The 25,927-nt window shown below is 37.4% G+C and overlaps 1 protein-coding gene across 18 annotated transcripts in view; it reads left to right on the forward strand.

Moving 5' to 3' along the window:
• The window catches only part of EFCAB3 (EF-hand calcium binding domain 3), a 722,802-nt gene that overhangs the window by 323,662 nt on the left and 373,213 nt on the right, over nucleotides 1–25,927 (forward strand). For all 18 annotated transcript variants that reach the window (XR_008916397.1, XR_008916396.1, XR_008916398.1 and 15 more), the window contains exons 100-108: nucleotides 3,067–3,171; nucleotides 6,466–6,519; nucleotides 7,381–7,485; nucleotides 11,562–11,615; nucleotides 14,186–14,290; nucleotides 15,597–15,650; nucleotides 16,675–16,779; nucleotides 21,566–21,619; nucleotides 22,953–23,057. Coding sequence is in view for 15 of the 18 variants with exons in the window: in XM_056817026.1 (XP_056673004.1) it covers nucleotides 3,067–3,171; nucleotides 6,466–6,519; nucleotides 7,381–7,485; nucleotides 11,562–11,615; nucleotides 14,186–14,290; nucleotides 15,597–15,650; nucleotides 16,675–16,779; nucleotides 21,566–21,619; nucleotides 22,953–23,057 (741 nt within the window). In the remaining 3 variants the exon portion in view is untranslated. The remainder of the gene's footprint in view (nucleotides 1–3,066; nucleotides 3,172–6,465; nucleotides 6,520–7,380; nucleotides 7,486–11,561; nucleotides 11,616–14,185; nucleotides 14,291–15,596; nucleotides 15,651–16,674; nucleotides 16,780–21,565; nucleotides 21,620–22,952; nucleotides 23,058–25,927) is intronic.

Below are 25,927 nucleotides of genomic sequence, written 5' to 3' on the forward strand. Positions count from 1 at the left end.
AGTGGAAATGAGAATGAGTATGCTCTAGACATGAGCATTTTGTGAATCCATGGAATTGAAAGATAATATGTTTAGGTCAGAAAACAAGTAGTAGGCCAATTTGGCAAGAATAAAGAGTTCAACAAATGGCTGTAATATGAACTCTAGAAAGAGAAGTTAGTAACAGAATATCGGTCTCCAGTGCTAAGTTTAGGGTTCCTATTTTATCCTAGGGAGTCACTCAAGGTTTATCAAGCAGGGTAGTAACATGGTCAGACCTATCTCTTGGGAATATTAATTTGGAAGTTGTATTAGTGATGAATTAGAGAGTGAAGAGACTAGAAGCAGAGAAACCAGCAATCTTCCTAAGAGAGAAGTGATGACATTCCAGTTAGGGAGATAGCTATGTGGCTATGAGAATATTGTGAAGATTTAACAAAACTTGTCAATTGAATGAATAAGAGAGGATGAGAGAAAAGCAAGAAATATGTTCAAGGTTATAAACTTGGTTGCCTGTGAAGATGGTGTTGCCTCCAGTATAAATAGGGAAATTTGGAAGAAAGATTAATTTAGAGAAGATATTAATGAGTAATGTTTTGAAGATGTTGAGTTTGAGATTAAAGTGGCATAGCTAGGAGCAGTCTAACAGGTTGTGGATCATGTCAAATAGGAACTCAGAAATTAGGGTTAGGGATATAGATTTGGGAATTTACAAAGTGAACTCGTGAGAGGTGATAAACTTACTAAGGGAGAGAGAAAAGAAGTCCCAGGCAGAAGTCCCAGAGAGGCAAGAAGTCCCCTGTGGAGCACCCATGCTAAGAGGCAGTCAATGGGTAATAAATCTAGAAAATCTAGAAAAGGATACTGAGGCATGGTTAGATAGGTGGGTGAAGATCCAGAAAAGAGCAATGTCAGAAAGTCCAAGGCAAGAAAGAAACTATCCAGGAGAAGAATTTGATTAGCAGTGTCAAAAACTGCAGAGCAATCAAGTAGGATAAAGACAAAGAAAAGACCATTTAAGAAAGCAATTTCTGATAATCTAGGAAAGATCAGTTTTCAGTAAAATGGTCAGGAATAGAAGCCAGTTTCAATGGAAGCATTAGGTATATATAATTCCTTCTAGAAGTTTGGTAGTGAAAATAAGAAAGATTTAAGATGGCACATGAAAGGATAGCAAAATCAATTATTTAGTTTTATATAGTTCTTTAAAGTTTACAAGATGCCTGTGTCTTAATAATGAGCCTCCCAAAATTTGGGATTGCCTTCATACCACCCACAGGCATCAGAGTAGGACTTTAGTGTAAGATTTTAGTTAATATAGAAATTCATCTAAAACATAAAATATAAATGCAACAAGTGGACCTGACTTTTTATTTGTATTGTATCTACAGAACTCAGAGAATAATGCCCTGAACCCCATTTTCCTTCATTTATTCTAATCTGTTTCTGTTTCTGATCTGAAATTATGCCTTTCTGGATGCCTCTGTGTTTGGAATGTTACATTTTGTATATCCTACACGAACAGTTGTTTATATGTGCAAGAAAAGATAGTGATGGGCATAGCTAGTAGCTGGCCAACTAGATTTCAGCTGTCCAAGGAGAAGACCCACATCAGGATGAGTAGAAAGAAGAAGATGGTGACTTAGAAATAAAGAAAAGAGTCAATTGAGAGACATTTGTAGAAGCTGGAAAATTCTAAAAAATTGCAAGCTCAAAGACTCATGATTTCGTTATCTTGAGTGTTATCTTAAAAGTATCTTGGGTGTCATTTTCCTTGAAGCAAAGTGAGAACTCATAAACCAAGTCTGAGTTACTATTCTCTCAGTGACCCAGAGAAGAGTCAAAAGGCTTTTACTTGTACTAAGGGTAGAAAGAGAATGGAATTAGAAAGAAGATCTAGACTTCTTAGTGAACAAGAGGGAAAGGACTTGATCTGAGGCCAAGGCTTCCAGAATTGAGGTTTCAATGAGATCCATCTTCTAAACAAAGCTGGACTGTATCGCTAAACGCTATATTTGCGTTATATTTATTCAAGCTTACCTATTTCTTCTAATACCTTTAATTTAGATAAGCTGCCATCAGGAGTATTGAAATGCCTGTATTACAGTCTCTGTAGTCCTTTGATTTGAGTAAAGTATCAAAGCTAATGTGAGATCATAACTATAATCAGTTTCTTTACCAACATTTGTTGATTTTCTGAAAATTATAGAGCCTGGTCTCCAATTGATATCTACAACAAAAACTTGCTTACTAGACCCTCTTTTCTTTAGAACATTTAAAAACACACTAAAACAGAAAAGTACAATTTTTAGAGAGAGAAATATATAGCAGTTTCTCTCCAAGCTATAATTGTCTGCATGTATATATGCTAAATTCTCATGTTTATGGTCAAAATAACCTTTATTCCTCTGTAAAAAATTGAACTGAGGGTATGTTGCTGCCAATGACTTAACTTGAAGTATGGAAAGTGTAATTTCAGAGGAATTGGCTACATTCCCAGCCAAATCTGTAGCTTTAAATAAGAATGTTTGTACCCAGCATGAGTGGCACTACCTGATGGGGCAGGACGGGACACTGGAAAAAGGAATCAGGTACACCATAGCAATACTACTTCTGGGTTGACAGCCATATGGAAAGAGAAGGACTTATTCTATCTTATTATCTGGGAGCTTCCTATTTTTACAAATCAGTTAGATGTTATGTTCTACTGTTTCCATGCTTCTACAAGATCGAAAGTATTCTTTGTACCCTCTATATTTGGCTTCCTGGTCCTTTAGTTATGGCACTGATCTCAGAAAGAAACCACAAGTCTTTGAGGGAGACAGTGTTGGAAATGGCAGTCAATACATGGGAACCTTGAACACAATGTTTTTCTATTTAGTTATTTGTTTGTACTTATATGACTTAAAGGGACGTGTTTTTTGCCTGACTTCCTCATTAACACCCATACCTTCTGCATACATTTGAATAAATCTTCCTGTGCCTTTGCATTTCACTCAAAAATTGGAGATAACAGTACCCAAACATAGGTTTTAGTCTTCATGCTTGTAAATATGGCTAAGAATTCCTTTGTCTGTCTTTCCTAAGCCATGACAGTTGGCGTCAATAATCTGGATGAAATTTTGGGGAACATGGGAGTTGGGCTCTCAAAAGAAGAATTACAGAATCTAGTGAAAAGCATTCTAGTTGACCGTGAGTAATTTGATGCTCTTCTAACCACAGTAATTTTCAAGATAGCTTGGGTTTATGAAGAATTTCTAAAAACACACCCAGCCATCTATCAGCAAATATTGAGTGTGTATGGTGTTAAAAACAAAAGAGGATAAAAAAAAGTTCATAAAATTATGGCAGCTAGTAGCACAATAGATAGAGTACTGGATCTGGAGTCAGTACAACCAAAGTTAAGACCCAACCTAAGATAGTTACTAGCTAAGTGATCCTGGGCATGTCACAACCTTTATCTGCTGTAGTTTCTTAACTGTAAAATGAAGGTAATAATACACCTACCTAGAAGGCTTATTGTGAGGAGCAAAAGTGATAATAGTTGTAAAGCATTTGACACAATGTCTGGTACATAATAGGTTCTATATAAATGCTAGCAATAATGATGATGATGAAGACATCTTTTTAAAACCTTTTTTTAAGCTTCCAAACATCAATAGCTTGAATTCTTATTATGCTAGAAACCACCCACAATAGCTTTGAAAAGACATAGGTTATATTTTCTCCTTATAAATGATATAGCTTTTACTTCTGCTGGTAGATAGATAATATATTTTACTTTCTTATCACCCCTATTCATCGCAGGATCTGAAATAAGATTATGTGAAATTGTATATAATATAGTTGTCATTATGACTCAATGCTGAAAAAGACCTGTGCTTTCTATGTAGATCATAGTACACATAGTACTAACACTATTTAATTAGTTGCTAAGACTATTTCATCATCTGATGGCTGGCTCTCTTGGTACTAAATCTCTTCTTAGCTAAGCTCTGCCTTGGACAAGAAGTACATAAATGCTCCTAGAATCCATGTTCCTAAACCTTGGTTGAAGCTGTCAGAACTTGTGTTCCATTGGCATTGATTTTTCTGAAAAGCCTACATTGCTCTATAAACATAAAATTTTAGTGGAAGAGTTGTTTTAAACTTCAATAATTTTTTTAGAATGCCATTTACAATCCATTTTGTGTTACCTAAGCTGATTTTGTGGCTAGATGGCTAAGTGGATACAACAGTGGTTCTGGAAGATCTGGGTTTAAACCCAGCCCCAAACACTAGCTGAAGGACCTTGAGCAAGTCACTTAACCTTTGTTTGCCTAAGAGGCAGATAAGAAGCTTAGCAGATATAGCTTGGAACCTGGAGACAGGATGACATCAGTTCAAATCCAGTCTCAGATACTAGCTGTTTTCCCTGAGCAAGTTACTTAACCTCTGTTTGCCTTAATACCCTGGAGTAGTTTGGCAATTTCCACGGGCAGTATGGTCCATAGGGTCACAAAGTGTCAGATATGATCCAACCACTGAACATACAAAAGTTGTGTTTGAGGTTTTGTTTTGTTTTTTAATTGGTGGGGTGGGTTTCAAAGGGAATAAATAGCACTATACTTTCCATTAATGTGGAGGAAACTCCCATTTGAAAACTCTTATTCAGACTGGCAAATTATCTGTAACATAAAGTCTAGAAAATTACCTAGGTCGCTAAAAAGTTAAGTTGGCTAGTCCATAATCATAGTCATAGAGTCAGGATTTGAACTCAGTTGTTCCTAACTCCAAGGATGGCCTTCTGCCTACTCCATCACTCAGCCTTATGACCTAAAGTATTCAAATTTAAAAGGATGCAAAGATTATAAGAGGCCATGAAAAGGTGGGAATGAGCAGGATACATTTGGAGAACAATGAGGAGGCTGGCTTGTATGGAGCAGAGGGATTCATAATGAAGAATAGGGGTGATGGGGGGAATGCAGAGAGGTGACTCAGTGGATAGAGAGTAAGTCCTGGAGACTGGAGGTCCTGGGTTCAAATATGAACTCAGACATTTATTTCCTAGCTGTGTGACCCTGAGCAAGTTACTTAACTCTAATTGCCTAGCCCTTACAGCTCTTCTGCTGTGGAATCTATACTTAATAGTGATTCTAAGAAAGAAGGCAAGAGTCTAAAAAACACAATGAGAACGTAGTTTGAGTGGATATGGTGAGGCCAAGGTAAATAGGGCTTCAGAGGTCAATCCAAAAAGTTTAAATTTGAGGTGGTAGGCATTAGTGAGTTATGGTAGATTGCTTGGCAGGAGACTGACATGCTAAAAGAATTTTGGAAAGTTTATTCTGGCCAGAGTGTTGTTAATCACAGGGGTAAGAGCAGAGTTTTAGAGAAAGCTGCTTTGCTTGAGACCAGGAGAAGCAAGTCAGGGATAGAGAAGGATTAGGCACAGGAAAGTCAAGGTTGTAGAGAACAACCAGATGTCATCATTCTAAGCAGAGTTTAGAGGCTTCGGAGGGGCAATAGAGTATCTGTTATTCATTTAAGTGAATAGATTTAAAACAATCAGGCAGTTAGGAGGCAACCCCAGATTCTCAGTAGCTGTATGATCCTGGGCAAAATCACTTATCTTGTTTGCCTCAGTTTCCTCATCTATAAAACAAGCTGGAGAAGGAAATGGCAAACAGTACAGTATCTTTGCCAAGAAAACCCTAAATGGGTTCCTAAAGAATCACACATAACTTAAGCAACAGAACAAGAAGTCAAGATGAGGCCCCTGTGGATTCTACATATGCTTTAGTTCCATTTGAGTTTGGTACCACTGGTGCAATGAGTTGAATTCTGGGCCTTAGTCAGGAAGAATTGGATTCACTTCCTGTTTAGGAACCTCACTAGCTACATGAACCAAAGGAAGTCATTTACTCTCTCTGTGCCTCAGGGAAGTCCATAGGAATTATTTTACTAAGTCATAGATAGTAGATAGATTTGCATGAGTGAAAGGAGTTCTCTTGTGAATACAAGACACTATATTTTCATTGGTATAAGAAGATAGGGAAGGAAGAGAAAGGAAGGGAATATACATTTACATAGTTTGCTAAGTGCTTTATAGTAATTGTCTCATTTGATCCTCACAACAACACTACAAGGTAGATGCAGTTATTGTTTCCATTTTATGGTTGGGGCAACTTAGGTAAGCAGAAATTAAATGATTCGTCCAGGGTCACACAGCTAGCAAGTGTCTTCACTGAGAACTGAATCAGGTCTTCCTGAGAACAGCTCCAGTATTCTATCCATTGTACCACCTAGCCAAATTAGAGAAAGCATATTAAAGAATATGTGCTTGTGACTGATGCTCTGCTACTCAATGTGGGGCTAAATGGGATACAAATCTAGAAGAAATCATAAAAATCCTGGCTTTATCAGTTCAACTATTTTCAAAAATTTCCCCTTGTATTTGTGACTCTCCTAAACATGGCCAATAAGTGTAAATTATCCCTTGTGTTGCAGATGATGGAAGCATAGACTTAAATAAACTGATAGATGCTGTGAAGTCTATGAAAGGTAAGTAAGAAGCCCCGTAAAAGAAACATTACATAGATCTGCTCCGTCATCATATCAGTTGTATATCTGTGTTGTCCAGTAATCTTAAATTCTTCTTTGGAACCATCTGCATGGGGACAGATGACTACTGTTTTGTGTCTTTATAGCACATATTATCTATTTATGTACACATATACACATTTATACATATGTGTATATTCTCTTCAGTTTTGATGACATGATTCACTCTTATCACGGTACTCCACGTGCACAGAGCAAACATTCAAGTGAGGCACTGGTGATTATTTGAGTTATTTGGTCAGTAGGGATAGTTAATCTAGGGGTTAGGATTTCTTAAAACTCCTCTATATTAGCAAGAAAAAATTAGTTAAAGTAAGAGGCTAGTTTTGAAATACTTGATATTCCTCTTCCAAGATCTCTCTGGAGGATTAGGGGATTAGTATAAAAAAAGACCAAATTTTTTATATTATTATTAACAGCCAGTTCTAAGGATCAAATGTGATAACATATACAGTGTTTTAGAAAACTAAAGCATTACAAATATGCTAAATATTATCATAATCATTATTACCTGTCAGTTCCTATAATTTGTCTGAATTATCCCAATGGCAAAATTGGCATGGACACATTTCATGCTACTTCCAATTGCTACTTTTTGGCTCTGTATCTCAAAATGCCTGAACTTTGAATAAGGGAACATTTTTCCCTTCATTAAGTCTCTCTTGACATATACATGGGAAATCTTGCCACATACATACTTTTCATACTCAATTTGGAAATAATAATGCTTGGTTATAAAAGTTGCTAATCACATACTGAAATCACAAACAACACTTGTCCTCTCATCTCTCATCTGGTTAGGAGGGAAGGTCAATGTCAGTAACCTGGACAACTTTCTGAACTCCACGGGGGAGGATCTCACCAAAGACGAGATGGAAGATCTATTGAAAATGCTTCACGTTGGTGGTGAGCATTTCATATTCCACTATATCCTTCACAAGGGCTTGGACCTATGTAAGGAGGCTTATGAAACTAGAGTTACTCAGGGTCATCATACAGACCTCGGGTATCACCTCTCTCCATAGTCTATCTCTAGTCTTCCCTATGGGCTATGTGTGTGTGTGTTCATTTTCATTTTTTTGTTTTTATATAGAAGGTCTGTTACACAAAGGTTATGTTTTTTTTTCTTTTTTTCCCACTGAGAGAGGGAAAGAGGAGAAAGAGAAAATAAAATAACTGCAGAAAATAGAATGAAACATTTTTAAAGGATATAGAAAGCCCTATCCCAGAGTAAGATTTCCTGTTTCACATGTTCCAAGAGGTGTATTCTAACCATGGCACGCATATGCAGAATATAAATAATAAGATCTTTGGCGGGATAGGAGAGGCACCAGCATCTGGAGGGATCAGGAAAGAAGTCTCTCAAAAAAGATAGCACTTGAACAGAGCTTCAAAGAAAATTAGGGACTCTAAAAGGCAGAGAAGAGAAAAAAGAGTGTTCCAGAGAGTGCTCTAGGCATGGGGTATAGCTAGGGCCACAGCACAGACAGGAAATGGAATATCATGTGTGAGAATGCCATAAAAGTCATCTTGACTAGACAATTATATGTGTAAAGGAGAGTTATAGTAACATTACAAAAATGGTTTGGAACCAGGTTTCAAAAGGTTTTAAATGCCAAGTAGAAGAGTTCCACTTGTTAATAGAAATAAATAAACAAGTAAAATTGATTGATCAGAATAATGAGGAGGGTGGGGGCACATATAACTGTACTTTAAGAATATCATGGGGGCAGCAGGGTGGCTCAGTGAATTGAGAGCCAGGCCTAGAGATGGGAGGATGTCCTGGGTTCAAATCTCATATTAGCTACTTCTGTTACAGACAAAAGAGTGGTTGTCATAAATTGTGACAGTCGAAAGAGTGTTTGCTTTAAACTATGACTGTGAAAATATGGTTTCAAATCAAAAATATAGTGGTCACCATGGGAAAATTCCCAAATATTAAATATACCCAAGTCAGCTGGGTTTTATAGAGATTTTAATTAATACAAATTAAGGAATTAATGAAAGGGATAGAGAGAGTAAGAGGAAATGATTAGAAAAGGGCTAGGCCAGCCCAGGCCAGCCTAGGCTTAAGCCTTAAGAGAGAGCTCAGTCAGTCTTGAATCCACTCACCACAAGATTTGCCCCAGGCAAGATTCTAGTGTTCAGAGAGACCCACCAGTTCAGCTCCTCAGCTCCACTAAGTTCAGCCACCAAGCCCTCCAATTCAGCTTTGGCAAACTGAACTCTCCAGAGGCCTTTCTGACCTCCTTTTAAAGAGAATTTTCTCCTATGTCACCTCCCCTAAGTTTTCACATCTACCAATCACAGTAGACTTTTTCCAAAGGACTGACCATTCTTAATTCACACCTTCTTTAGTTCTCAACTTCTCTGGGTAGACTAAAACTTCTGAGTAAGTTCACAACTCTTTGCCCCTTGCAAGTTTGCAAGTTGCCTGACCTTTATAGGTACTTAGCACCTTTTTGTATTAGATCTAAAAATAGACTTAGCTTAAGGCTTTTGCCTCACTATAAGTATGAGTTAAGTATTTTTTCATTGTTCATTAAGGAGTTTTAGAACTTTATCTTCCCCTAAAGTATACTTAAGTATGGGTGGAGTAATGTTAGAGTTCTCACATTCCTGATCAAGTACCTTCATTGTTTAAAATGGGGAATGGTCTTAACCAAATGTTCTAAGGTAGAGTCTGAGAAATTTTAACATTCACAAGTCTGAGAAATTTTAAGATTCACACTTCCTAGCTATATGACCCTGGGCAAGTCACTTAATTGCCTAGCCCTTAGTTTTCTTCTACCTTAGAACTGATATTTAATATTAATTCTAAGACAGAAAGTGTTTAAAAAAATTTTTTAAGAATATCATTTTGGTAACTGTGAGGAAGATAGATGAAAGAGATCTGAGACAGTCTCATACTAGCATTGGTGTCAGTAAGACATATCTAAGACCCTCAGATGTATATTGATTAGAGCTACCAAAATGACTTCTTTCTTCTTTTTAAGCTGTCTCTAGCCACCTGTATCACAAAATCATTGAGGGACCTCCAAAGGACTAGACCTGGAATAATCATTCATATAAGGACTTGGCTTGGATCAGTCATCCACTCTTGCTATGCCTCTTGTGATAGTCATTGGAAACTCAGATATTCCCAGACTAGCCAAGCCACAAGCCTGTCCTTAGTATGAGAGAGATAAATAGTCTCTTGTCAGACTGCCTTCCCTGATTTAGGCCATATTTCTTTTTGTCCATTTTTTTTCCAGAGCATATATGCCCACTTGGAACATTTTTCACCCATCAACGAAAATAAGATACATTCTAGAGTAGCAATAGAAGGGAGAGAGGAAACCTTGAAGTCAGTAAATTAATGAGTCAGATTCAAGACCTACCTCTGATAAGCACATCCTAGCTATACAAACATGGGCAGGACACATAAACTTTCAGAGGTTGCCCACAGGCAACTCTCTAAACTATGAGTTACAGAAAAATTGATATCCTGATACATAGTAAACATTTAATAAATTATTATTGTTTGATTGATTGGTTGATAAATATCAGCAGAAAGAATTCCCATACTTTTGAAATCATAGGTCCAGACAAAACAAAGACAAGACCCAGGTACTTTAAAAATAAGTGCTAAGCTCTTTGAGGGCAGGGACTACGTTTTGCTTCTTTTTGTATCCCTAGCACTTAGCATAATGCATGGCACATAGACACTTAATAAACATTTGTTAAATTGTATCTAATTGAATTGAATTATGAGGCAGCTAGATGATGCAGTGGATAGAGCACTGGGCCTGTTTTAGGAAAGACCAGAGTTCAAATTGGACCTTGATCAGTAGCTGTGTGACTCTGAGCTAATCACCTAACCTTATTTGCCTCAATTTCCTCATCTGTAAAATGGAGATAAAAATATCATCTACCTCCCAGGGTTAGTGTGAGGATCAAATAAGATAATAACTGTAAAACACTTAGCACAATGCCTGGCATATAATAATTTATGGATATGTATATGCACATGTGTGTGAATATTCATGTGTGTATATAGGTATACACATATGTTAGCTATTATCAAGTCCCACCTCTGATACAGTCAGGCTGTTGCAACCCTAGGCAAGTCATTTGTCCTCTAGGACAGCCTTGGTGAACCTTTTCTGAGTTTGAGTGCCCAGAGGGCAAATTCAAGATGTCTGTTAGACTCTGCATTCCAGGAGAGAGTAGAGGGAGAAATTGCTTGCTTTGAGCAACTGAACAAGAGGGGTGGGGCATTCAAAAAATGTCCTTGGGCTCTGGAAAGAGGGGAAATAGGGCAGCAGTCGAGTGCTGACTCTGCACATGTGGCACATCTTTATCAATGCTGCTCTAGAAAATTCTCTAAAGCAGATAAAGCATTTCTTGTACCAATGAAATCACAATTCCCAACCCTATCCTTAGTAGACAAGGAAATTCTATTAAAGTGGATCTCTCAATTTTTGAATAGTGCTGTTTGCTTTTATGGAATATTGGACAATATAAAAGTTTGGGTCCATGGGGTAAAAGAAAAAAGTAGATTTTTCTTATCTTTGCCAATAGAGACACATACACTGTCTTCCTACTATGATCTTGCCTTGATCAGTAGCTGTGTGACTCTGAGCTTTAAATAAGATATAGAAAGAAGATAGAATATCTCTGTTGGCAAAGAACAAGAAAAATCTATTACTTTTTTCTTTTACTCTGTGGACCCAAACTTTGAGTTCTCAAAGTAGTTTATTAATTATTTGTGGGATTTGATATCCCATTAGAAAGAAGGAGTTACAATAAAGGAAAGAATACTTCCATCATCTTGTGATACATGAAGTAGAATCAAATTCTTGGGGAAATCATGAAAAATCATCCCCTTCCTAGACTTTGTTTCATGGTCTGAGAACTTCATGCCATTTTGGTCATAATCAGTATCACTGCTTCTGTATCACTGTCCCTGGATCTCAGACTATTATTCCTTTTTCTTTCAGCTGATGGAAAAGTAGATGTGGCTAAACTGGAAGAGTCTCTGCAGGCTATTAAAGGTGAGTGAGAACTTATGATAAGGAGACACTGTAAAACTAGGGTAAGGAATATCGCAAGTGAAATGTAACAAAAAGGTAAATTGAGGTAATTCCCCAAGCAAGTTATACTTTCATTATTAACTGGGACATGCAGCCGGGTAATAGAGGGATCAATTAATGGCTCAACTCCCTTTAAAAGTCAAAGAGCCAGAGTAAGGGCTGATATAAGTGTGCCTTCCTTTTGATTGGCCCGAGAATCCATCATTTGGACCTACTGGGTCAAACAGAAAGCAATGATTGGTAGTGATTTGGCCTTCAAGTGTGAATAATCATGCCACTCTCTGATAGTCAAAAAATGCCAGTTCTCCATAAGATCCAGCTTCCTCCAGCAATCATGTTTTAATCAGGTTCCCCCTGGTTTTGGCTTCTCCATTAGAAACCAAGTCACCTCCAATCTTGATTAAAAAGCAAGGTCAGGACACTTGTCCCCTGGTAAGAGCCTAGCTAGCTCAAGCTGGTTCTCTGTGAGAAGAACTGAAGAGAGTCCCAGAGGAGACCAGCCCAAACTGGTTAAAGAGCCAGATGCCTTGGGACCTAGGCATGATCATTTGGGTTAGGAAGGGTCTCTTTTTGAGCTAGGTTAAGAGATTCAAGTTTTGACCAAAAAAAATGATATATTACAGAGTAATATTAATTATCAAATGTTATAGCATAGGATTAATTGTCCTCAAGAGGTCCTGCAGCCGAGTGGGGCCAGAAGACTTAGCATTAAATCTTGGTTCTATTACTACCTATAGTGCTCTCAATGAAAATTCAAAGGTCTAAATACAGGAACCATAAAGTTCTTTCTAGCTCTAGATCTCATTATTGTTTTTGATGTCTAAAAACCCTTCATACTTTTCCCATCATTGTCAACCCACCAATTTTTTAAATGAGATCTTTTTATCCTATTTTACTTACAGTTCTTTGAATATATCTGCATTTTGGCAGATCATCTTTAGAAATATAGTTTGTAGTATGGTATATTGGGGGCAGGTAGGTGGCACAGTAGATAGATAGTTAGGCCTGGAGACTGAAGGTCTTAGGTTCAGATTTGGCCTCAGATACTTCCTAGCTATATGACCCTCGGATAAGGCACTTAACCCCAGTTGTCTAGCCCTTACTGCTCTTCTGCTTTGGAAGTGATGCCTAGTATTGATTCTAAGACAGAAGGTAAGGTTTTTTAAAAAAGTGATATGCTCTCTGGAATTTCAGAAAATAATTTGACTCCTGTCCCTAATGCAGAAACAGTTTAATTCTAGGTCGGTAGAATAAATAATTGAGAGATTGGTACTTAATGTAATGAATTGAGTCAGGAGCCTTAGTGTTCTCATTATAAAATCAGAAGATTCAAATATATGAAATGTAAAGTTCCTTATAGCTCTAAATCCCTTTGGGCCAAAGAGCCAGAGTGAGAGCTGCTTGGGTCTTTTAAACCTAGGTATGTCTTCCTTTTGATCAGCCTGACAGTCCATCATTTGGACCTCCCCTATCAAATGTAATTTAAAACATAAAACCTTCTAATAATTTAGACCAAAAATACCCCATTACACCTTTTTTTTTTTTTCAAAGTGATCAAATCATGGAATTTTCAAGCTAGGAAAGGCCTAAGAGACAGTGATCATAATGCCTTCATCTTTAGATCTGAAAACAGAATTAGACTGGAGAAATGTGTTGCCCCAGGCCACAGGACAAATTAGTGACTAAGCTAGAGTAAGAACAGAATTCTCCACATTCCAAATCCCACTCTCCTTATATTACACAATTAAATCTACTTTCTTTATTAGTTTTATATATATACAAATTGAGAGATAGCTTACTAAATAGGTTCACAAAAAGTGAACCCACCTTTAGATCAGGAAGACCTGGCTTCAAATCCTGCCTCCTATACTTGCTATCCTTGTGACATTGAGCCATTCACCTCTCTGTGCCTCTGTTACCTCATCTGTAAAATGAAAGAGTTAGAGTCCATGGCTCCTGAGGTTCTTTCCAATTCAAATTCTTCAATATGATGGGACTAGCCTCTCAATGACCTAAACAACTCTTTCAAGACTTTTAAGTGGTGAAACAAGTACACTAGTAGAGGGAGTTTCCTTCCTGGGAGTTCCCAAAGCAGGAAAATTACAGGTTCAGTCAAAAAAAAAAAGTTATCCACATCTCTCTTTAACCAAAATTAAAGAAACAAGTTCAATTTTTTTTACCCCTTACTTTATATCTTAATAACAACTCTAAGACAGAAGGCCAAGGGCAAGGGCTAGGCAGTTGGATTTAAATGACTTGCCCAGGATCACACAGCTTATAAAGTGTTTGAAGCCAATTTTGAAACCAGATCCTCCTGACTGGTGCTCTATCCACTTGGCCACCTAGCTGCCCTAACAGGTTCCTTTTTTTTTTTTTAATTTTAGTCCTTTGAACACATGTCAGTTACCTTTACTTATTTCCCCACTGAAACTAAAAATGGTGATGTGTTAGGCATAAATGATGTTTTTCATCATCAAGAATCACTCATTTTCACATTTTTCTGTCCCTCACTATTTCTCTTTTTTCTCTAGATGAGAAGATTGATGCCAATAACTTAAACACATTTCTGAAAAATATGGGTATAGACATCACAGGAGAAGAACTCAAAGAGCTGAAACAAAATCTACCAACTGATGGTGAGTTTTGATGCTTAGAGAATCTCTGGCTCCTAGATCTTGATATGAGAAACTTCTTAAGTTCCATGCAATACCATTTATAAAGCACCAACCATATTCCATTCATACCTATGTGACTCAAGTTTCTCCTGATTCCAAATCCACTATACCATGTTGCATAGAAAAATTATTAACAATACCATGGTGTTCATGATAAGTAACAGATGTGTGATTCAGCTGATGTAAATTCTATGTTGGTTGTAGCCTATGGAAAACTCTGTAGTCTAAGGCTGCAATAGTCAGGGGAGGCTTCTGGGAGAAGAGGAAGAAAGCTAACCAGACCCTATTGGGACAGTAGTATTGTATGACAAAATGTTTGAGCTCTTGGGATTGATATTAGGAAAGGAGAACAGAATAACAACAAACACAGGAATGGAATGTACAAAGCTAATGGTTGTTTAGGGAAACAGTGAATAAACCAGTTTAGCTAGTGCAAAGGGTACATGTAAGACAGGGCTAGTACCTGTTTTCAGGTGTGTTCCATACAAGCTTATCTTTATTTAAACATACCCTGTGTTTTTCCTCTTCCTTACCTTTAAGTCATATCTTCCCCCGCATATGAGCATGCCCTCCTCCTCCAGCCAGACATGATCTTTTATCATCTTATCTCATGTAAGAAGCTAAGCAGGGTGAGGCCTCATTAGGATGTGTTTGGAAATATCAAATCAGAAGACCTGGGTTCAAATCTAGACTCTTGCTGCTAATTAGCTATGTGACCTTGGGCAAATAACTCAACCACTTAATTTTCTTATTTTTTTGTCTTAATTTTCTCATCTGTAAAATGAGGTAGTTAGAGCAGATGACTTCTTTTTTTTTTTAACCCTTACCTTCCATCTTGGAGTCAATACTGTGTATTGGCTCCAAGGCAGAAGCGTGGTAAGGGCTAGGCAATGGGGGTCAGGTGACTTGCCCAGGGTCACACAGCTGGGAAGTGTCTGAGGCCAGATTTGAACCTAGGACCTCCCATCTCTAGGCCTGGCTCTCCATCCACTGAGCTACCCAGCTGCCCCCAAGCAGATGACTTCTTAAGTCACTTTAAGCTAGAGATCTAGGATCCTATATTTTGGACCTCTCTGATAGAAATGATTACATTTCTACTTTGTATTCTAGATATCTGTATAGCTTTCCAAATAGATCATATATTCCTTGAGGGCAATGAATGTGTCTTAATAATTTTTATATCTCCTACAGCACCTAGCACAATAGCACAGTAGCGTAGGCTATTTCACTACCTGAATGACCTGAATTGGGATTTTTAATCTTACAGCTCATGGAAAGGTGAATCAGAAGTTGGTGATGGAAGCCTTGAAAGATTCTAAAGGTTAGGCAAATAAAAATATTTTAAATATTTTTATTTTTAGACCATCAATTTTATTTCCCCAAGATTCAATTTAATTCAACAGGCACTTATTAAGTTGTTCCTTTATACCAGATATTGTGTTAGGAATTGGAGTAAATACAAAGTTTTGAGAAAACATGGCTCCTCCCCTTCTGAAACTTCTTATCTAGCAGTGAGCCCCTATGTGTAATCTTATTCGTCAGACTTCCCATTTCTTTAATTATGCTTGAAAATGGGTACATCATCAATAGCTCTGTATTGTTGGTTTTAGCGAGTCCCATATTCCCTTCAAATTATTTTCACATTTTCAAACATTCACCTCAACAACTAAATGCTGGGTTTTAAAGGGAGACAATGGGTAACATTTCTGTAGTGGATTTGGCCAAAAACTTTTTTTTAGGTTGAGTCTCTATTTATCCCAGGCCTGAAGTGCATCAACCACTCACCAGCCCAAGAGTTTTACCCTGTGTTTCCTTTGATTTGGGGTGGTTTGCTTCTCCTTATGTCATGCTGCCTCACTTCCACATTGGGATTCACCATTTTGGTGCCTGACTTAAGAGGGGACAGCCCATTGGCTCAGACATACTGCAGGCTCAAAACTCCTGAGCTCACACCATCCACTAGTTAAAGCCTCCTCAATAGCTGGTATTATAGACATGAGCCACTATGCTTGATACCAGAAACAATTAGTCTGGTACTTAAAGAACCAAAAAATTAAAGCCAAAGTTGTTGGCCACATTCTTTTATAATGGACTGTCAAACCCTACTTTACATCTTGTAGCTTTATCATCTGAGGTACAGCACAGTTATGTGGACCAAGGAAAAGGGGACAGGTTCTATTTATGACCTCTCAATAGATTTACTGTGTGTATTCTTGGATCAGTCTTGTTTCTTTAGTTTAAGAAAGTAGGGCACACAGATGTAGAGAGTAGTACCTTTTGTTCTTGAGCATTATTACATTATATTATCTTATTCTTATCTTTCTTTTCCTCCTTTTTTCCCCAAGGTGTAAAGTTGGATGCTGATGAGTTAGACACAATTCTTGGAAATATGGAGATCAAATTCTCAAATGAGGAACTGAAAAATATTTCAAAACAATTGCCATTGGATGGTGAGTCTTTCTTAGTGTACTTTATAGAATCATAAGGTTTTGGAAGCTTGGGAAGCATTTATCAAGTGTTTGCTATGTTCAAGGGACTATGCTAAGCCTTAGAGATACTGAATTACTAATTCACTTATGGAAGAAGGAAATAAGACCACAGGGGAGCCCCCTCTGGATCAAGTGGGGGGAGAGAGGAGGCATACACAGTTCTTTGAATACTCACCAGAAGAAACAATAATGGCAGCAAAGGCGGAATAATGCTTCAGTCACACTTTAATAAGGCCCAGGGAGTACAGAGGCAAATATTAGCATAGAAAGTACATAGAGATGAATGATACAGGGTGGGGAAAGGTGATATGAAGGCAGATGATGTGGAGATAGGGATGGTGGAGGAACCACACACTAGAGATGGAAGTACTCAGGCACTCTAGACCCAGATGGAGATAGAAGAATGCTGGGGAAGGGGGTACCATGGCAAGCGTTTGGGGTCTCATTTTTATAGTGCTATATATTCAGTACAGATTAGGGCTAGTTCATTTCCATATCCATATCATTTCAAAGTTATCGGTAGTTCTTTAGCTTTAATGCATTATCTCATCTCATCTCACATCTCACATCATCTCAAAGTTATCTGCAACATTTGGCATTCTCCTGGACTTTCATTGCAGATGTCTGGAGCGTATCTGAGGCTTTCAGACCATAGGCAGTTACCAGGACCAAAGGGCCCTAACAGAAATACCTAGCTGGCTTCCCCTGATTTAGCACACTCTCAGGATGTTACTTATTTATAAGATAGTTTGCAAGCAACCATTATGCTCCTTCAACCCATGGGACAGTCTGAGAAATTTTTAGATTCACCTTTGCAATCTTACTTCCTGTACTTATTACTTTATACTGGCTACTTGTAAATTGCCTATACTAACTAAAAGTAGAGGGCAGGGAGCAGGTAGACTAGAACAAGAAAACATTTTAACACAAAGAAACTTAAAAAAATCTCTGTCTTCAAAGATCATACAACCTCATGGAGGCAACACAATGCAAACAATTATGAATAAAAAATGTCACATATAGGACAAATTGGAGATAATCTCAGAGGAAAGGAACTAGCATTAAGAGAGATCAAGAAAAGCTTCTTAAGAGCAGCTGGGTTGCTCATTGGATTGAGAGCCAGGCCTAGAGTCTGGAGGTCCTGGGTTCAATCTGACCTCAGGCATTTCTCAGCTGTGTGACTCTGGGCAAGTCACTTGACCCCCATTGCCTTGTCCTTACCACTCTTCTGCCTTGGAACCAATACACAGTATTAATTCCAAGACAGAAGGTAAGGGTTTAAATTTTTTAAAAAAGAAAGGGTTCTTATAGATGTTATTTTAGGTGACACTTGAAGGAAGTCAAGAGGCAGAGATGTTGGGAGATAATTCTAGGCATGGAGGACAGCCAGAGAAAATGCTCAAAGTCTACAGATGGAGGGATTTGTTTAAGTAACTGTAAAAAGGCTGGTGTAGAAGTAGAGGAGAGACAAAGGGAAGGAAAGACTGGAAAGGACAGGGGTAAGTGGAGATGTAGGTTATAAAGGTCTTTGGATGCCAAAAAGAATAATTCTGTTTAATCCTTGAAGTGATAGATTGCCACTGGAGTTCATTAAATAGGAAGTAGGACTGAATATAGTCAGACTTGAAATTTAGAAAGATCAGTTTTGACTATTGCTAAGTGAAGGATGGATTGGAATGGGGAGAGACTTTGTGGCAGGAATAACAACCTACAAGTTATTGCAGGAATCTATGCATGAGGTGGTGAAGGCCTGCTTCAGGGTTTATGGCAGTTTCAGAAGAAAGAAAAGAACAAAAAACAAGAAATGTTATGAAGGTAAAAATTGTCAAGCCTTAGCAAGAAAATGGATATAAGGGTTGAGAGTGAGGAGTCAAGGAGAAGAGAGAAATGGAATTTGAATAGGCCCTTGTTGTCTTACATTTATATAGTGCTTTGCACTTTACAAAGAACTTTATATGTGTTACAAAGAACTTCACAAGAACCAAGTGAGAGAGTGAAATGATTATTATATCCATTTTACTGGTGAAGAAACTGAATCTCAGAGAGATAAAGCAACTTGCCCAAAGTTACATAGTTAATAAGTGGCAGAGCCAATATTAAAAATACACCTCTTCTAATTCCAAATAAACTGTTATTTCCACTATATTGGAGCTATTGTTTAGTGCCCCCAACAGTCTCCACAAGGGCCACCAATTGGTACCTATTACTTGAGAAAACTAATTTATCTGACAAGAAATGACAGTTGACAGCTTAATGGAATTGCTGTCTGTAGAAAAAGAAGAGGTGGGAAGATTAAAAGGCCAAGGGCCTTTTTGATGTGTATACCCACAGTTAGGAACTAGTTATGGTTGATGATTCCCTAAAGGAAGGAGCAATCAGAAGAGAACCAGAGAGGAGACTATCCAGGAGAGAATGGTCAACAGTATCAAATGCTTCATAAAGGTGAGAAGGATGAGGCCTGAGAAAAACTCATCAAATTTGTCAATTATGAGATTATAGGTAATGTCATAGAAAACAATTTCAGCTGAATGATAAGATCAGAAACTAGACCACAAAGGGTAGAGAAATGAGTGGAGGAAGTAAATTGGAGACAATGAGAATGGACAGGTTTTGTGTTGTTGTTTCTGTTGTTTCCTGTGAATCACAGATATAGATATTGAAGAGAAAGCTCATAGTTTGTCTAGTCCAACCCCTTCATTTTATTTCTTTGATATATTTTTAATTGTATTATTTATTTTTAACATTCTTTTAAACTTTGAGTTCCAATTTCTCTCTTTCCCCTTTACCCACTGAGAAGGCAAGTAATAATATATCAATTATATATGTGAAACAATTTAAAACATTTCCATATTTCAAAAAAAGCAATAAAAATAAATAAAATCATACTTCAGTCTGCACTTAGAGTTCATCAGTTCTCTTTCTGGAGGTGGATAGCATTGTTTTACCATGAGTCCTTTAGAATTGTCTTGGATCATGTATTGATCAGAGTAGCCACATGTTAATAGTTGATCCTCATTATAACATTGTTGTTACTGTGCACAATGATCTGGTTCTTCTCACTTCACTTTGCATCTGTTTATGTAGGTCTTGCTATGTTTTTCTGAATCCACCCTCACTTGTCATTTCCCATAGCCCAATAATATTCCATCGCAATCATTTGCCACAACTTGTTCAGCCATTTCTCAATTAATAACTATTCCTTCAATTTCCAATTCTTTTTCACCACAAAAAGAATTACTATATAATTTAAAAAAAAGCCCTTAACTTCTGTCTTAGAATCAATCCTGCATATTAGTGCCAAGGCAGAAGAGTGATAAGGGCTAGGCATTGGGGGTTAAGTGACTTGCTCAGGGTCACACAACTAGGAATTGTCTGAGGCTAGATTTGAACCTAGGACCTCCCATCTCTAGGCCTAGATCTCAATACACTGAGCAACAACCTAGGTGCCCCCTATATAAAATATTTTTTTACATAAAGGTCCTTTTCCTTTTTCTTTACTATCTTTGGGATATAGACCCAGTAGTAGTGTTTATGGGTATGCATAGTTCTATAACCTTTTGGACCCAGTTCTCCACAATAGTTGAACCAGTTCACTACTTCAATAATCTATTTTCCTCTTTCCCTTCCAGCATTTGATAGGTATAGAGCATTTGTTTTTACTTCTATTTTTCTAATCAACAATGATTCAGAGCATTTTTTCATGTGACTTAGATAGTTTGATTTCTTCTCCCCAAAACTACCTATATATACTATACATCTTTTGACTATTTATCAATGGGGAAATGGCTCAACTTCCTCATTTTATAGATGAGGAAATTGAGGCACAGAGGAGTTAATTCAAGTAAAAAAATGCAAGATGTGACATCTAAATCCAGATTCTCTGACTCTGGAGCTGGATGGGGAAATTTTTTAACAGGATATGGTAGGATCAAATGAGAATTTAAGAATGGAAGAGACCTATTTGTTCCTATAACTTAGATTGCCTAGCCCTGCCCTAATCAGCATCCATAAAAATGCCAAAGGCTTGCCCAGGAATCCCATATCCACCATTGATGGATAGGAAATGCTATGGAACTACCAGGAAAGAAAAGTATTTTCAATGTTTCCCCTTTTTCTCTCAATTAGTATCTGGTGCTCTCCAGGTAACCTCGTGGTAACATCAGAACTGTTCTATATTCCTATGATCTAACTAAAATCATACTTTAGCTGAAGTAAATTCCCTATAATAAAATTATGGATCTAAACACTCTCTTCCCCCATCTCCCAAAAGAAAATGTATACCCAAGTATTAATCTGGAGAACTCACTAAAAAGAATTTTATGCTGTAAAAAGATATTCTTTTATGCAAGATGAAGGTTACATCCAGAGTTTCAGTCAGGAAGAAAAATGTAGCTGATTCTGCTCTCTATGTAACAACAGAATATAAATAATCCAACCTACTTCTCTTCCCACTTATCTATTCTGTTGGATCACTGAGATGTGATCTGGATCACCTCTTTTGGAGGCTGTTTCTGGTTCTCCATGTTGGCTTCATGGGTACAATCCAATAAACTGTATGGGGGAAAAAAGAAGTCTGGTGAACTAAAAAAGATGAGCCATAGAGAGATTTCCTCTTTTTATAGCTTCCTTTTAACTGGACAAAGAGTTTAGGGAGAGAAAAATCATGGAAATTGCAAGATTCCAATGGAATACTTTTATTCTTTGGAGCATCACTATCTCTGTGTCTGAATTGTGCCTTGTTTTACAGCTGAAGGGAAGGCAGAAATGACCAAGCTGATGGACTCTGTACAGGCTGTTAAAGGTAAGTGAGAAGTTGTGATGAAAAAGTTAAGTAAAATATGTTACTAATATGTTGGATTTTTTAAAAAATCAATGTTTTTCTGCATGATTTTCCTGAGAGTGGTGGGATTTTTTCCTGTGGAAAAATTAATTTAATTTCTCCTGCATTTTGACAAATAGTGTCCATTTTTCTATGCTTTCAATAAATTTCATGTATCCTGAAGTTTTTTCAGAGTAACATTTCCTGTTATGTATATAATATGGCCTTGTGGATAGAGAACTAGTCTCAGAGCTTTTTTTTTTTTTTCACATGGCTGAACCATACTAAAGGACCTTGTTAATAAGGAATCCTTAAGAGCAACCTCTGATATAGATTGGTTGTGTGACCCTGGAGAAGCCTCATCTCTAGGACTCTACGAAGCTCCACCAGAGTATAGGTTGCAAAGAAGGTGCTGACTTGCATCAATAGGGCAAGTTATTTATCTGAAAGTTGTTCCCTATGTTAATGAAATCACAGACTCTGTCCCATCCCTCCATCCCTCCATCCTCTTTTATAGGCACAGAAGCACAGACAAAACCGAGCTTATGTAGGTGGAATAATGGCTGGTTCTCCTATGCAATGGCCAGATACACTGAGACCCCTTATTGCCCCTCCAGAGTTCTTGTTTGTCTGTCTGTTTTTCACTGTTGTCTTAGGCTCTACCTATCTCTCTGTTTCTGGGTCTCTCTCTTTCCCTCTTCTGTTTGACTCTTTCCCTCTATCTTTGTCTCTTCTTTCTTCTCTCTTTCTCCCTCTGTCTTTACATCTCTTTCTCCGATCTTCCTTTTTCTTTTCCCCTTTCTCTCCCTCTTCCCTTTTTCTCTCTCATACCCTCACAGTCTATCTGCCTCCTGCTCTTCCCTTCTCAGGGATGACAGAGGCTAAGCTGCCAATCTCAGTCCCATGGCTGTCCAGTAGTGAGCCCCTAACATACATAAAAAATAGATAAACAAAGAAATGGCAACTTTACAGAAAAGTAGGTCAGGAGAGACATTTAAGTTGGGCATTCAGACCCAAAAATTCAAATGCTACTTATTGGTCAGAATTATACACTGTTATATATTGTCTCTGCTGCCATAATAAACTTGGAAGTTTTCAATCCCTACTTCCCGATTCACTGTGTTGACCTGCCTTTTGTGGTAAACTATATTCCTGTGGACCAAGATCAAATAAACTAGTTCTGCTTTGCTAGTCTTTGCTTACTACACTGAAACTGGAGTAGGGGAAGAAAGATGAGTAGGTTAGAAGTTAATTTCTTTAAAATCATTAGGTATAGCACTTATTTCCACTTTTCACTTTTCCCATCTTTTTCAAGGAGAGAAGCTTGATGTGCAAAACCTGGACAACCAACTAAGTAAAATGGGACTTGAGCTTTCAGATGAAGAAGTTAAGGAGCTGATGAAATACCTGCCAGTTGATCGTAAGTAGTCCAAATACCACAATGCCCTACTAAAAGAGCTTGTTTGTAAGGATTCCTTAAATGGAATTCATTTGGTGGTTTGTAAAAGCATATGGGAGGGGCAGCGAGGTGGCTCAGTGCACAGAAAGCCAGGCCTGGAGATGGGAGGTTCTGGGTTCAAATATGGCCCAAGACACTTCCTAGCTGTGTGATCTTGGGCAAGTCACTTGATCACCCCAATCACCTAGCCCTTATCATATACTTCTGCTTTGGAATCAATACTTAGTGTCAATTTTAAGACAGATGATAAGGGCTTTAAAAAAATCAGTGCTAAGCTCAGCTATTTCTATACACTGAAGAAGTTAAGTCCTCTTAATGTTCCATACATTTTGGCACCCAAAGCAAAGCTCTGTTGCACAGGCCTAGTTATGCCCTAAGAGTCAAACATCTTTTGAGCCACATGTATAACCCTAAAAGCAAGCAATACAGTGAATAATGCTACCAGAATTAATGGCAGACTGGAATCAGTAAAAATAAAAGAAAAATAGTAGGAAGAAAGAAAGAATAAGAGGATAAAAAAAACTGAGTTGTACACATGGGTTCATTTTTGCCTTGGAGGGCTGCTATAACATTTTTATCAGTATCTTTTGTTTGGTTTTATCATTCTGATTGCTGAATATATCTCTTCCTGCCCCTTTTCCACATAAAGAGTGATATCTTAGAATTAATAATGAAAAAGGAAAGACATTCAGCAAAACAAATTAGCACATCAGCTGAATCTGACAAAACAGCAATGCTGTTTCTCCATAGTCCCCCACCTCTCCAACCAAAGGGAGGAGTTGCCTTTTCTCATACAACTAGGAATGAGCATGGCTACTATAAGGGCATAATGCTCAGTTTAGAATTGTTGTTATTGCTATTCTTTCAACATTCACATTGTTACACATGTTTTTCTAGTTCTTTGTGCCTCGTTCTGTGTTGATTCAAACAACTTTTCCTCTACTTCTCTGAATTCCTTATATTCATTGTTTCTTACAGTGCACTAACTAGTATTGCATTACCATCCCCCAGTCAATGGACACCCACTCTGTTTCCAATTCTTTGCTACTCCTTCCCCAAAAAAGTTATGCTATAAATATTTGGGTCTATGCGACCTTTCTTTCTTTTATCTCCTTGGCAACATATGTGTTAATAATGAACATTTAACAAGAAGTTTCACATTCACACACTGCTTCTCTATTTCCACTAGTCACTTTGTTTTGACTAAGATATTTATCAACTTTTTCAATCATTTTGGCCCAGCTACAAACACCATTAAGATATTTATATATATATATATATATATAAAGAGCCAAGGCTCTTTAATTTTATCCCATAAGATTAAATTATGACAGATTAGCCATAGTAGTTAGATGTTTCCATCATAGTCATAGGGAAGAATTACTTCAGTTTGCCAATTATTTATTAAGCATATCCTATATGACAGGCACAGCAATAGACACCAAGGACAAAAAGATATATATGGTAGTCCCTGTTCTCAAAGAATTTGTTATATTACAGAAAATATAATTTTTATGTAGAAATAAGGATAATACAAAACAGAGTGATGAGGCCAAAGAAATATATGAAAAAGGGATGCTCTAAGAATATCTGAAGAGGGAGAGAACATTTATCAGAGAAGGCTATCAATAGGTAAAGGAAGTTCTTTCTTTTTTTAAAACTTTATCTTCTGGCTTGGAATCAATACTTTATATTGATTCTGAGGCCAAAGAACAGTAAGGGCTAGACAGTGAGGGTTAAATGACTTGCCCAGGGTTGCACAGCTAGGAATTTGAACCCAAGGTTTCCCATCTGTAGGGCTGGCTCTCAATCCACTGAACTACCTAGCTGTGTCGTGTCAGAAGCCTATAGAGAGGGCAGCTAGTTAACCCAGTGGATAGAGTGCTAGTCTTGGAGTTGGGAGGACCTGAGTTCAAATCTGTCCTTAGACACTTCCTAACTGTGTGACCCTGGGCAAGTCACTTAACCCTGATTGCCTAGCTCTTGCAGCTCTTCTGCTGTCTTAGAACTGACACTTGAGATAAAAGATAAAAGTTATAAAAAGAAAAGAAACCAAAGAAGAGAGGCTATCCAAGAAGAGAGGTAGTCATTGGCATGGAAAGCTGCAGAAAAGCTTAGAAGGTTGAGAACTGACCAAAAAAGCTACTAAATTGACAGATTTTATCTCTTCACTCAGGATTAATTGCTGACCTCAAATTAAAATTCTCCATGCTTTCTTATTCTACTAGACACAACCAAAAACAGGAATCAGATACATTGAACTTATAGGTACTTTTTGCCTTGGGACAAATAATACTAAAGATTGATTCTAGACATATGACTGTTAGCTGATTTTTTAACATCTATATTTTTATAGAATATAATTCATAAGAGAAAAAATATGTGAAACAGAAAATTCACTGCGTGGTTCCTCTACTAGCAAAAGTACATTCTATAATCAGCAGCTGAGCTTTGTTCATTTCTTTTAATGAAAAAGGAACACTGAGCCAAAAGAAAGCTGGGGTCTTATGAAGTGTGTCTCTTTATCTTCCTTTTTAAAAGTCCAGCACTTAAGACCCTAAAAATAGGTGGTCCATCATTAGAGTACTTGCTGTGTTGCATAGTATTATAGTACAATGTATTGTACTATATTTTTATATATATATATATATATAGTATATAGTACAATGGGTATTGCATTGAATACCTTGTACTACATTCAAAAGACATTTGAGCCATGAAATGGATCAACTTGTGACTTTAAAAACTTTGTCCCTTCGCTCCATTCTCATTGGAGGGGAAAATCACCAAATCAATAAAACCAAATACTCAGAAAAATTCCTGATTTCATG

Source organism: Monodelphis domestica, chromosome 2 (assembly GCF_027887165.1).
Source record: "Monodelphis domestica isolate mMonDom1 chromosome 2, mMonDom1.pri, whole genome shotgun sequence".
Classification (NCBI taxonomy): domain Eukaryota; kingdom Metazoa; phylum Chordata; class Mammalia; order Didelphimorphia; family Didelphidae; genus Monodelphis; species Monodelphis domestica.